Raw genomic sequence first — 13840 nt, 5'->3', positions numbered from 1 at the left:
TGTCCTCATGTCTTAGAAATATATATTTTAGGGCCAGCATTGTGATACAGCAGGTTAAATCGCTTCCTGCAACAATGGCATCACATTCTGGAGTGCTAGTTCAAGCCCAGGTTGTTCCACTGCTGATTCTGATTCAGCAGAAGATCGCCCAAGTACTTGGACCCTTGCCACCACCCTGGGAGACCAGGATGGAGTTCCTGGTTCCTGGTTTTAGCCTGGCCCAACCCTGACCGTTGTAGCCATTTGGGGAATGAACCAACAGATGGAAGATCTCTTGTTTTCTGTCATTCTCTCCCTCTCTGTCACTGTGTTCTTCAAATAAAATAAATCTTAAAAAAAAGAAATACATATTTAAGGGGCAGGCATTTGGCATAATGGTTTAGACACCACTTAGGATACCTGTGTCTCTTATCCAAGTGCCTGGGTTTGAACCCCAGCTTCACTCCTAATTCCAGCTTCCTGCTAATGTACACCCTGGGAGGCAGCAGGTGACAGCCCAGGTACTTGGTTCATGATCATCAGTGCGGGAGACCTGGAATGAGTTTCAAGCTCCTGGTTTCACTTAGCCCAGCCCTGGCTGTTGTGGGTATTTGGGGGGTGAACCAGCAGATGTAAGATTTTTTTAAGTTTTCAAAGTAAAACACACATCAGAAAATCCCAGAAATATTGAGTCATTTACTGCCAGCACCAGCAAACCCTCACTCCCATAAGGTCCCATGACCCTATGGCCCATGATGATGATGGTGTTGGTGCTGAATCAAAGAAAGCATGGAGCATCTCAGTGTTCCTTGGAAAAGAAAATGAGAAAGCCAGGAGTATCTCTATAAAACTTCTACCCTAAAGTGCTTGAAAAAACTGTTTAGGGCTGAAAGGGCAAACATGCAGCTATTCTGAAAGCATGGTTTTCCAGTGGGCCCATTGCCTGCAGAAGCCCAGTAACAGAGGGCTGCCTGCAGAGGGACATCTGCTGCCCCAGCCTGCTGTGCCCTTGTGGAACCATCTGCCCGCACACGCCTATTTGTGTGTTTTGTTGGGCTGAGCACTCCTGTCCCATTTCAGCAGCGAGAGCAGGGATTAGGCCCAGCCACACAATTATGAGACTGGTTCTGGGATGGGAAGGTGGCAAGAGTCTAGCCGAGGAGTCAGTGCCAAGACCTGCTGTGTCACTACTGGAAGAGGAAGTAACACACAAACCTGAGGCCATTGGTGGCCATCTGCACTTCATTTTGAGAAAGCCAACCAGATATGAAGTCAACTTAGAGTACACTGATCTAAGTGAGAAAAAGAACCCAATGGGGGAGCCGGCGCCGTGGCTCAATAGGCTAATCCTCTGCCTTGCGGCGCTGGCACACCAGGTTCTAGTCCTGATCGGCGCTCCAGATTCTGTCCTGGTTGCCCCTCTTCCAGGCCAGCTCTCTGCTGTGGCCCAGGAGTGCAGTGGAGGTCGTTGGGCCCTGCACCCCATGGGAGACCAGGAGAAGCACCTGGCTCCTGGCTTCGGATCAGCGCGATGCGCGGGCCGCAGCGACCATTGGAGGGTGAACCAACGGCAAAAGGAAGACCTTTCTCTCTGTCTCTCTCTCTCTCTGTGTCCACTCTGCCTGTCAAAAATAAATAAAATAAAAAAAAAGAACCCAATGTGGGTGTTGGAGCACCTGACTCCAGCTAGTCCTGGAATACACTTTGGACATTTTAAATAAATAAATAAGAAACATATATAAAGACTCATAATACTTTTACTTACTTATTCATTTGTTCAGAGACAGAGAGAGATGGACAGAAAGAGAGAGCTCCCATGCTCCAGTTTACTCCCCAAATGCCCACAGTTACCTGGGCCAGGGAGAGGCTGAAGCTGGGAGCCAGGAACTCAATCCAGGTCTCTCATGTGGGTAGGAAAGCCAATCACTTGAGCCATCACCACGGCCCTTAGGGCCTGCATTAGCAGAAAGTTGAAGTCAGAAGCCAGAGTCACGTATCAAACCTGGGTACTCCAATATGGGACATAGGCCTCTCTTTAAAAAAAAAAAAAAAAGCTTTATTTATTTATTTGAAAGGGAGAGAGAGAGAGAGAGAGAGAGAGAGAGAGAGAGAGAGAGAGAGAGAAACAGAGAGAAATGTCTTCCATCTGCTGGTTCAATCCTCAAATGACCATAAAGCCAGAGCTGGTCCAGACTGAAACCAGGAGCCAGGAGCTTCTTCTTGGGTACAGGGGCTCAAGCTCTTGGAACATCTTCCACCGCCTTCCCAAGCTGTTGGCAGGGAGCTGTATCAAAAGAGAAGCTGCTTATGGGATTCCAGCACCGCAGGCAGTGGCTTTATCAGCTATGCCACGGCACCAGCCCCATGGGCATCTTTTTTTTAAAAAATATATATTTGTTTTATTTTTATTTTAAAGGCAGAATTACAGAGAGGAAAGAGAGAGGCAGGGAGACAGAGAGAGAGGTCTTCTACTCACTGCTTCACTCCCCAAATGGTCACAATGGCAGGGGCTGGGCCAGGCGGAAGCCAGGAGGCAGGAGCTTCTTCCAGGTCTCCCAGGAGGCTGCAGGGGCCCAAGCAGGTGCATCAGCATGGAGCTGGATCAGAAGTGGAGCAGCTGGGACTCAAACTGGCACCCAGAGGGGATGCCGGCACTGTAGGCAGTGGTTTAACCCACTGCACCACAGTGCCAGCCCCAGGACATGGGCATCTTAACTAACATCTTAGCCCTTAGGCCAAAAGGTCACCCCTGGACATTTTAGTTATTAAGAGTTTTTTCATAAACATAAGGAGGGGGAGGAGGAGACTGATAAATTGTCAGTTGCTTCTTGTTAAGTGGGCATAATTGGGTGTCAACAGCCTGCAAATACTAGTCTCATCACTTCCTGTAAGGCTAGGTGTAAAGGACCACATGGCTTCCACTTGGCTCACTGCGTCACTTTCCTTGGAATCCCAGTCAACATGTAAGATGTCAGATACCCTGAGACCGCCATGATGGAAGGACATACAGGTGCTCCCCTCGGCTATCCAGCAGAGCCGAGCCTTCCAGCCATCCATACTAAGGCATCAGACATGTGACTGAAGCTGGCCTGGACCTCCCCAGGCCAACACATTCACCAGCTCATCAAGATCATCAAGAGATCTTGCTCAACAACACATGCAGCACAAGACGACCCAGCCAAGCTCTGCCCAAATGCCAGACCCATACAAGTATGAGATAATTAAAAGGCTGACTGTTTTAAGCCACTAAATTTTAGGGTTATGTGTTATGCAACACTAGTTAGCAGGAATAGGAAGCCAGAAATTTAGGTATACCCATCTTGTGCAGTGGCATTTGCAGTTTTTAATGGGACCTGACGCTTTAAGGGAAAGAAGTCACTTGAGCATGTGCCTAAAGTGCAGGAGCTTGAGAGGGACCTGTGCAAGTGAGGAGCTCCACTGGTGTTGTCATAAATGTACGTTTAGGGTCGGCGCTGTGGCATAACAGGTAAAGCTGCCGCCTGCCGTGCCGGCATCCCACATAGATGCTGGTTTGAGTCCCGGCTGCTCCACTTCTGATCCAGCTCTCTGCTATGGCTTGGGAAGGCAGCAGAGGATGATCCAAGTCCTTGGGCCCCCGCAGCCACATGGGAGACCTGGAAGAAGCTCCTGGCTCCTGGCTTTGGATTGGTGCAGCTCTGGCCGTTGCGGCCAATTGGGGAGTAAACTAGCGGATGGAAGACCTCTCTCTCTCTCTCTCTCTCTGCCTCTCCTTCTCTCTGTGTGTAACTCTGATTTTCCAGTAAATAAATAAATATTTTAAAAGAATAAGTGTACGTGTGTGGCTGGGCCTTGGGGAGGGGAGGGCAGTTCTCAAAGTAGATGACAAAGGCAGAGCAAGCTGCAAGGCAGAGGGGCAGGAAGGTACCCGTCTCTTAGGTGGGCCCAAGGAGCTCAGAGTGGCTGGATGCAGAGACACAGCGAGGTGGGCATCGACAAAGGGGAGAGGGAGAAAGGCAGCAGCAGTTAAAGCCCAGGAAGGGGACTAGAAGGACAGGGACAGGTAGAAATGCAAGATTCATTGGCAAATCCTGGGATAGGCTTCCTAGAACAATGATCTTTACGGGGCGTGAGAATGTTAAAGTTTAAGAGAATGATTGTAAGAGATCAGTCCGCTTGGTATGAGCAGAAATGGAGAGAGGCAGAATGCCAATCATTCGGGTTTGTTTCAGCACCCCTCACAGGCCCGTGGCCTCCACTAGGGAAAGTCTCGATTCCATGGGAGATGTGGAGGTGGGGTGCATGCTGGGCCTCCTCATTCCTCCCACAGCCCCACTGCCGGCGGCCGACTCTTTCTCCCACTTGCTATCCACACTTTAGAGGCCCTGTGATAAAACCATTGAGGCCGCTGTTGAGTCAAGGTCTGGAGCAGATCAGTGTCAAAAAGTTCATGACGAAATCAAATCAAAAGTAAGTTAGTTTTGGTACAATATTTTCTTGAAATCCACGTGCGTTTTTTTCATAATACACGTTTCTCATGCAATTTCTGAACGTGGAACCTGTTTTCTTGTCTCTGCTCCAAGGGCTCCTGTCTCTAGTCCCCAGCCCAGACACCTGGGGATCAGCTAAGAGCCCTCCTCTTGGCTTATAGGTCTTGGAGGAACCTCTTTCCCTCTCCCTGACCCCCCGCGTGATTTTTTGGCACGGCCACTTTCCCTAGCTGCTCCCGGGAAGGGTGGGGCCTTTCTCAGTCTCACCAGCACAGCTGTCAGGGCGCTCGGTTCCATTGCTCTGAAACCCAGGCGCAGGAGGCGCTACACGGTCTGACCTCTGATCCCTGCTCTCGGTCCCCACTTCTTCCCTTGCTGTGTGTGGGTCCCCTGCTTCGCTCCCGACCTCCTTCCCAAGACATAGCGCCGCCCTGCACCGGCCCTCAGGCCTGGGTGGCAGCCTCCTCTGCTCTGAGAACTGCGCTGCCCCGACTGTGACCCCTGGCTCCGGGCAGAGCGTCTCCCTCACTCTGCGACACGGCTGAGTCCCACTTGTTCGGGGCCCTCAGCCCCCTCGGAGCTGTTTGCGCCTCTGCTTCGTGGGACAAGACCCCACCGAAGGACACGAGGACTGTGGTCGGGAACACCTAGTTGGCAAGCGCCGAGCTAAGAGTTTTTCACACATTATTTCGTCTCGTGCTCACAGCGCCAGAGACAGACGCCGTGTCATTGAGGAGACAGCGGAGGAGGTTCAGGCGTCGCCCGCCTCGCGCGGTGCAGGCAGACCTGGCGGCCGGCCGCTCCCGGCCACCTCCTCCGCCGTCCGCTGCCCGCCTCCTCCCAGCGCCCGGGCGGGCGGGCGGGGCGCCTGTCGCGCACTTGGGTGTCGCGGGGCCGTGGGATGGGCCCCGCGCACAGTAAGTACACACTCGGTCAATATTTGCCCACCCAAGTAATCCGCGACGAATAACTGCGGCCGGGAACCAGCCTGGCTCTCGGCTGCGGCTCGGGTCACCCACGCAGCACGGTCCCGCTGGGGAGCTCGCTTAGGACACAGGACCTGGCCGCGCCGTGGGGCCTCGGCAGAATGTAGCTGGTTGGAGTGCGGGGCCAGAATTTGTAATTCCGTGAATATTTCTCCAACGGTGGGAGCTGCCTCGCCGGGCCCTGCGCCCTGTCCTCTCAGCGCCCAGGCAGGCTCGGCTCCAGCTGGCTATCGGGGAGGAGTAGAGAATCAGCGGGCACAGTAGCGGCCAAGAAAGGGACTCCATTTCCCCCTTCCCCTCCCAGGAGGCAAAGAAGCAGCGCGGCCGCCGCCTCCTCTCGCCCCGGGGCACCCAAAGCGGATCCCAGCGGCCCTTCGGCCGCAGGGCCCTCCCGCCCGCGGCGGAAGCTCTCAGAACCTGGAGCGCCCCATTGCTGCCTAGGAGGCCCTGCGAGAGTCACTGCCGGTGTCTGCGCCTCGCTCTTCCCGACTGCGCAGTGGCCGGTGGGTCAGGCGCGTGCCGAGGGCTCTGTCCCACCACCACCCAGAACTGCGGGTGCCCGGCCTGGGCCACCAAGTCGCGCCGGCCGCAGAGGGGGAGGAGCCTGGGAGCCCCGCGGCCTCGTCCTCGGGTCCCCACTGCCCATGGCTTATTCTTGAGCACTCAGAAGGGGCTGGCGGGGCGGCCCGGGGCAGGGCAGGGCCTCTCTGGGCTTCTCCCCTCCGGGCCACAAGTGTACACGGGAGGAGTGTTTCGGCAGAGCTCCCCGCCTTTGCCTGTAGAGACGGCTCCTGAGAACGGGAGAAGGGCCACTGAGCCGTGGAAAGGAAAGGAGATTCCGGGCCCGCGGACGGCTGGACAAGTCCTTGGGTCACTCTGGACCTCAGTTTCCTCCTCTGTAAAATGGGGCCGGTGATAAACGACAGCGGGATTCTCCCCAGGCTTGCTTCGAGGATGAACTAAAAATAGCCATCCCGAAATCCTCCAGGCTCCAGAAGTTCTTGGGAGCAAGCTGAAGAGCCCGCAGGCCTCCCACCCACCGCCCAGCCTCCAGCCCTGGTCTAAGCGTGGTGGGACCCCAGGGGCCACCAGGAACCCAGTGTAGGTTCCTCTCGGAAACCAAGAGACCTGGATCGATCTCGGGTTCCCCCCGGGTGCGGCGAGGCCAGGCCGGGGCTAGGGAGGTTGGCACCGCCAGGCAGAGCCAGATCGCAAGGCCTCGGAACCCGAGCGGGGGCCGCGGAGCGCGCGGCGAGGAGGTTCGCCCTCAAAGAGGCCCCACGGGCCTTCCTCTCCTCTCACGCGCCCCTCTTTTCTCTCTCTTCTCTCCCTCTTCCCCCTAGCTTCGTTCCCTTTCTCACCCCAGGTCTCTTTTGCCCGCATCTTTCTCCTCTCGCTCCTTCTCCCCCCACTTCCATCTCCTCGTCACTCTCGCACTTTATAACCAAACAGCCAACCCCCCTTTCCAATTAAAGTGGAATTAGGCAACTCAATCAAATTAGTTCCCCCATTAAAGCCCTTCTTTATTAAACCGTTTTCTTGTCCTGCTATTAAGTTTCACCGCCTGGCGGAACTCGAGCCGGCCCCAGAAGTTTACCTTGGGAAGTCGCCGGGCCCAGTCTAGGGGAGGGGGCGCCCCATTTCCTAAAGAGGGGGAATCACCCTTAGGGGAGCAGGAGGATGGGAGAAGAGGGTTGGTCTAGGAGCCGCTAATTTGCTCCACTCCGCGTGAGACGAGAAATAAAACGGGTACTGGGTGAGATCTGTCCCAAAGGCGCGTCCTCACCGCCTTTCTCGTTCGACACGGCTTCGCGGGAGGGCAGCAACCCTCCCCCATCCAAATAATTCCGAACCCGCTGATCAGTCGCGGCCACCCCTCCTCAGCCTTCGTTGACATTTGTTCCAGACGTCTGCGACGAGGGCGGAGCGCACTGTGAGCCCCGGGCTGCACTTAAATCCGCGCCCCAGGGAGAGCAGGACCTGGGCCTCCAGCCTCGCAGGAACCCAGTCTGGGTGCGCGCGGCCTGCAGACTGCGGATCCAGAGCACAGACAAGGCGACCCCGGAGCTGGGAGGGCCCCCGGGGCGCAGCGGGTACGGCTCCTCCGTTTCGAGCCGCGCGCCGGGAGCCACAGGTAGTTTCCTCTCCCGGGACCCGCGAGGGTCGGGCACTGAAGGGTCCTCGGTAAAGATTCTCCCTGGCACCCGCGGCCCGCGCGGCAGATCTTTTCCACCCGACAGCCCGAGGAGTGGGACGGGATATGGCGTTGTTTTCTTAGAAAATAACATTTATTTCTAGCTCATATCTATGCAAAGGAAAGCACAAAGTGAGCGGTGCTCCGCAGCAGCGATTCCCGCTGCCGGCCCTTCGGCCAGGGCGTTTGGCGAGTCCTGGGAGGCGAGGATGGGCCCTCAAGCGGGCGGTTCTGGCTCAGTCACGCGTCACTCTGCTCCTGCTTCAGCGCGCACCTCGACGGCCACTTATCGAGTGAGACCGGCCGCAGGCAAGAGGGGCGGGAGGGCAGGGTTATTCCCGAGTTTACAATATATTTAACCTATAAAACCTGATAAGCACAATTGCGCGCATAGTCTAATTTTTTCCATTTTGTCCTTTTTTTTTGCTTGTTTTTGAATGTTTTTCACGTTAATACCGAGGTCACCTACAAATTACAATTAATAACTTAGAATTCCATTTTATAACATTATACACTGGCTTGTATATATATATGTATAGATTATATATAGATTTATACATATATAAAAACTCACACTGCACCAAGGAAACCCATGCTTGTCTGCATAAGCAACAAAGAGAGCGACAAATACCGCAACGAGGAAAGTGCACCTTAGAACTTGTTTCCTTTTTTTTTTTTTTACATTTGATATATATGTGTGTCCCAAAGACTCGACTCAGTGCCAAGAGATTTATACATCCTAAATTTATATTTGTTAGAGCGAATATTTAAAAAAAAAAATTTAAGGGGTAGGGAGAAACACCGAAGAGACCCTCGGACTATCCTGCCATCCATTTGAGAGCGCGGGAGAGCGGGGTGACCGCAGCTGAAGGCGCGGCAGGAGCCTACGCCGCAGCCGCAGTCCGAGAACTCTCCGGAAAGGAGGGTTGGGGGAGCACTGGGGAGGGGGCCGCCCGCAGGAGATATGAGGATCTGCACCTGTCGCTGCTCCCCTTTGATCAGCCTCTCCACCCTCCAAAACAAGACAGAAAAACCACCTTGGGGCGGCGAGACCCCAGCCAGGGCGCAGAGAGCGCGTCGGGCCGCCGAGGGGTCTGCCCAAGGGTACAAGGCTGGGGTGCCTGTTTCGGGGCCGCCCGGCTGCAGGGCCCCGCTCCCTACTGCTTTTCCGGCGCGCCATTGACCATTGGCCCGTAAAGGCCTCCGCCGTAGGTCGGCTCCTTGTGCACAGCAGCGGCCGCGGCGGCCGAGCGGTCGCGCATGAGATCGCTGAAGGCGTAGTCCATGGGTGGGCGGAAGCCGAGCGTGGGCACCAGGCCCGCAGTGGAGTAGGGCGCCATGAAGGCCAGGCTGCGACTGTGTGCGGCGGCCGCCGAGTAGGCCAGGCGCAGAGGGCTGAGGCCGAGCGGCGCGCCCAGAGGGTAGGCTCCCGCGTCGGCGCCGAAGTGGCTGGCGTTGGGCTGCAGTGGCGAGAAGGCGGAGCGGCTGCTCAGCGAGCCCAGAGCCCCGGGCGCCATGGCGCCGGCCAGCAAGGGTCTGTGGTGCGGAGGTGCTGCGGGCCCAGCTTGCAGCGGCGCGGGCAGCCCGGGACCTCCGGCCGCCGCGGCGGCGGCGGCGGCGTCGACGCGGCCCGGCCACGCGTCGTCCGCAGCTGCTGCCGCACCCACCGCGGCCTTATCCGGGAGCGCGGTGGGGCCCAGGCCGGCCGCCAGGCCTCCGCGGTGGTGGTTCAGCACCTGCTCGATAGCCTGCACCACGTCGCCGCCGCAGCCCTGAAGCACCAGCTCCAGGACGCCCCGCCGGTGGCCCGGGAAGACGCGCGTCAAGATGTCCAGCGGCGTCCGCTGCCGCGGACCAGGGCCTCCGCCCAGCCCTGGCGCCGGGGCGGCCTCGGCCTCTTCTTTGTCAGCTTCCGAACCGGACTCGGAGCCCAGAGGGCTGGCAGAGCCCGGGCTGTCCTCCTCGCCGCCGCCACTGGGGCCAGCGCTGCTGGGGCAGCTGCCGCCCGCCTCCTTGGAGGACCGGGCCAGGGGAGACCCCGAAAAGGACTCGCCGTCGCCGTTCTCTGAGCCTGAGCCGGGCCGCACGTCTGGAGACGACGTCCCGGGCCCCGAGTCCGCGCCGTCGGGTGACAAGGGTTTCACCGGCGGCGGCTGCGGGCTGCCCGGGCGGCCCGACTGAAGCAGCGTCTTGGGGAACAGGTCAAACTTCTGCAGCTTGGCCTCTGGCGGGGGAGAAGAGGGGGGTGGTGAGGAGCGGTGTCAAGCAGCCGGCTGCGCTCTCAGCGGCTCAACCCTTTGATCCCAGGTTTCTCTCCCCCTGAGCCGCACACCCCCACTCACTGCGCTCCAGGGCTCCCCTTTCTGCTGCGGAATCCCTGCCTCTCTGCGCTCCTCCAGCCCTGCTTCTCTTTCCCTGCCCAGGGTCTCACTCTCTTTCTGAACCCAGAACTGCAACCTCCCGCGCGCTGGACTCCAGGTCCAGAGTTGCCTTTCTCGCCTCAGCGCACCAGCACCTCCACCCTCAACGCCTTCCCCGGCCCAACCTGCCCTGGAGCAGTGGCCGGGTCCAGGGTTCAAACAGGAGCCGCCTTAACGTCTACGTATCTCGTACACTGCAAAGAAAACCTCACTCCTGGATCCCAAACGCAACCCTGCCCTAGGCAGCTTGGTCTGTTAAGGGGCAATACCTTGGGTATCTAGCAGGTTCTCTACAGCCAGAAGTAGAACTATTTCCCACAATTTCCCACAATTGAGAGCTGAGAAGTTCTTCCTTCCAAACTGAGAGCGGAGCCCCACTTCCCCTACCCGCCACGGCCCCGGCCCAATTTCGGCCAGAGAGAAGAGTGTGGGCTAGGCAGGTAGGAGACAGGGAAGAAAAGGGATCTAGGAAGTGAGAGGGTGCGTGCCCCGGGCAAACGCGGACGCGTGGAGAAAGAAGCGAGGAAGGAAAGGAGGGCGCAGCACGCGGCAGTCGGGGATAGTTGGGAATCACCTGGAGACAAGCAACTGCGGCATCTTTAGTGCCTGGGGAAAACGAAGGGGGGGGGGGGCTTGGAGGGGATCGGATTTCTGAGGCGAGCTAGAAAGGAGCGAGGGAAAGGCGCCCGCCGTGCGTAGTGCAGAGACACAGACAAGTTACGAAACGCGGGGTTCCGCTCTGGGGAGAACAGCCCTCCAAGTGAGCGGGAAAGCAGGGACCTGCCCGCGTTTGGGTAGCGAAAGAGGTGAAAGCGTCTACATTTGTGCCCGCGGTGGGAAAAAGTCAAGTGCAAATGTTCCACAAAGGGGAGAGAGGAGATGCAGATGTCTACGCCTGACTTCAGGGGCTGGGTGCACGGTGAACTCTGACACTCGGAGTTTGGAGTCAGCGATTTTACCCTCTCGGTATCGACACAGGTCCCCGGACCGTATGCCAGGGGCTCCGACCCCGCTGCCCCAACTCCCCCGCCCCGGCCTGGCCGCGCTCTCACCTGCGCCCCCTGCGCCTGCCGCGCCGCCTGCAGTCCCCGCGGGCGCTCCAGCTCCAGGCCCCCCGCCGTCGGCGGCGCACACCGAGCCAAAGACCTCGTAGGCGGGCCGAGGTGGGATGATGCCGTTGGCGGCGGCCAGCGCCAGGCCCTCGGCAGTGCCGTAGAGCAGCTGCAGCTCGCGCGCCTCGTTCTCCTCTTGCGCCTGCTGCCTGCGCAGCGCCACCTGTGCGGCCATGACGCGCTGGCGCTCGGCGATGAGCGTGCACTTGGCGCACAGGCAGTCCTTCCAGCGACAGTAGCGCTTGTGGCCCTTGAGCGCCGACACTACGCCGTGGTTGCGGCAGCGCGCGCACTTAGGGGTCCGCGGGTACTTCTCGGCCGCCCGCAACAGCAGCGGCGGCGCCCGCAGCAAGCCGCCTGCCACGCTCACTGGCAGAGACGCGGCCGCCGCTGCGGCCGCTGCCACCGACGCCACCGACGCCACGGGCGGCCCTGTCGCAGTCGCAGCCGCCGTCGCCGCGCCGGGCACGCTGGGCAGCTCCGAGCGCAGCTCCATGGCAGGACCTGACCTGGAGAGAGGTGGGGAAGGGGGAGAGAGCTGGGTGAGGAGCCACCGTACGCTGGGCTCAAACGCAGCCTCGAGGGGTGCAAGCTTAGGGAGGAAAGCTTGGGCCGCGGAAGTTGGGGTAGTGGTTGCCAAATGCTGGGAGGAGGCGCGTTGGGAACTCCTCGGGAATCGGAGCTCTCCCACCCCTGCCCGTCACAGATGCTCCTGTGTCTGATTTACGTGCGGGGTGTCAGATTTCGTTTGAATCAGTGGTTCCACTTGGGGGGGGGGAGTAAAAAGACAATGTTGAAAGCCCCTGGTGCAGATGGACGTAACAAAAATTTGAAAAAAAGAGAAAATATCCCCCAAAGCTTAGCTTCATTGGGGTGAGATGGGTGGAGAGAAATGTTTGCACAGTGGTCTCGGATTAGAAAGGAAATCTGGGCCCATCAGGCTGACGCCAGAGGCAAAAACAAGAAACCCCGAGACAAACGTGGCTTGGTGGGACGGTGAAGGGAAGGGCAGAGGTACCTAGGCACAAAGTGGAGTCGGCTGGAATGGAGTTTTGTTTTTAATGTGGATGGGAGCAGGAAAGTTTGAGAGAAAAGTCGGGAACAGGAAGCTTAGCTTTTGCAAGTAGAGCGAGGGCCGGGGAACTGCCCACAATTCCGGGACAAAGTTAGGCCCTGGGACCGTGGACAATATCGGCCCTAGGAGGCCCGCATCACAGGAAAGAGAATGGGTGTGGAGCTGTTTCCTAGGCCTTGAAGACAACGTTGAGCTGAAGAAACTTTCTTTGGATAGGCAAACACAGCCCTGAGATCAGCTCGGAGGGCCAGGGAAACCTCCACAAGCAGCCCTTATGGGTATCTGGGAGCCCCGTGCACCCACCCGAGCGGAACAGCAGTGCACAGAACAGGACTCCGCTGGGAAAGGCTGGCGGCGGGCTAGGGTAAAACCTGTGGCACGGCTTTCAGCCTTAGAGTCCCGAGAAGTAGTTAGAAAGGGCAGAAGCAGCCTGCGAAACGCTAGGCCTTGCTAGAGGGGGGCCTTTTTCGTTGGGCACCTCACTCTGCCCTTCCCTCCAGGTTTAGGGACGGAGTCGTTAGACACGCCCTCCCCATGCCGCTGTCCCACGGGGCCCCGCTGGAGTTCAGGTTCCCTCGTTCTGCTCTCAGCCCAGTTTCTGGGACTTGGATAGTCCCCCAGGCCCCAGTGGAGCAGAGAAGTCGCCTCCTCAGTTGGCTCGGAACGGACGCGGGAGTCCCCCCTGCGCCGCAGCTCCCGAGGCCTAAGCAGGCCCAGCGCTCAGCCTCCACCGGGGCCTCCTCTGGGCCACTCCCCCACCCGTGTTCCCGCCGGAGCCCGGAACCGAATTCTGATGTCTCGATCCGAGACTCCCAGCCCTCGTCCCTGTGCGCGGTGCCTCGCTCCCCATACCTCTCGGGCCTCCCAGTCCCCAGGGCCCGCCAGGCCTGGGCCTCCGCAGCAGGGGCCACAGGCCGAAGGGCCTCCTCTGCTTCCTCTGCGGCCCTCAGCTACCTGCCTTGGGCTCCGGGGTCCTCCTCCTCCGCGGGCGCCGCACGCGCCTCCCGGCTCCGCTCGCGACGCTGGCGCTCTCGGCCTCTTTCCCTTGCCCCCGGCCCCTTATCTGACCACGTCACCCTCCTTCAGTCACCATCTCCGAACTTCCGGACCCCCTCAGAAGGCGGCGCGGTCCGACCTTGCCGTCGGAAAGCCGAGCCGGGGGCCCGTGTAGGGGCCGGCCAGCCAGAACCCGCGAGCCAGCTCTCGCAGTGCCGCGTGCCCTCGAGGTGCGCGCCGGACGCTGCGCGCAGCCGGGGCCCAGTTGCCCGGCGCTGCCAGACTCTCAATGAGCCGCTCGCCCGCTCTATTGTTGCTCCTTAGGGCTCCATTAGACAGAATTGGACAACAATGTGGCGCCTGCCATTGGCCAGGGGAGGCAGACGGCGCTCTGATTGGCCGGACCCGCGCCCGGGGAGCCCCTCATTCTACAGTGTCCGAAAGATTCGAAACTCCAAAAGCGCCACTGTGTGCCTCGGGGAGGGGAGGGGGCGCGCCGGGCAAGGAAAAAAGTGGGCGAGGAGGAGCATTGAAAATACCGTGACAAGTAGTTTCCGTGCGCCCGCGAGCGTGTGAATTGCTCCTAATTACCGTGTCCGGTGCGCCTCT

The 13840-nt window shown here is 58.8% G+C and overlaps 1 protein-coding gene across 1 annotated transcript; it reads right to left on the bottom strand.

Annotated features, from left to right (window-relative positions):
- Positions 1 to 8647: 8647 nt before the first annotated feature.
- On the bottom strand, positions 8648 to 11858 carry DMRTA2 (DMRT like family A2). The gene is made up of 2 exons (XM_051857793.2): positions 11101 to 11858; positions 8648 to 9852 (listed from the first exon to the last, which is right to left on the bottom strand). Exons 1-2 carry the CDS (start codon positions 11654 to 11656, stop codon positions 8786 to 8788), a joined length of 1623 nt encoding a protein of 540 aa, XP_051713753.1. The 5' UTR covers positions 11657 to 11858; the 3' UTR covers positions 8648 to 8785.
- Between the last annotated feature and the right edge of the window lie 1982 nt (positions 11859 to 13840).

Source organism: Oryctolagus cuniculus, chromosome 7 (genome assembly GCF_964237555.1).
Source record: "Oryctolagus cuniculus chromosome 7, mOryCun1.1, whole genome shotgun sequence".
Classification (NCBI taxonomy): domain Eukaryota; kingdom Metazoa; phylum Chordata; class Mammalia; order Lagomorpha; family Leporidae; genus Oryctolagus; species Oryctolagus cuniculus.
Note: the sequence above shows the minus strand (reverse complement) of the source record. Positions and strands in the feature narration are given on the sequence as shown.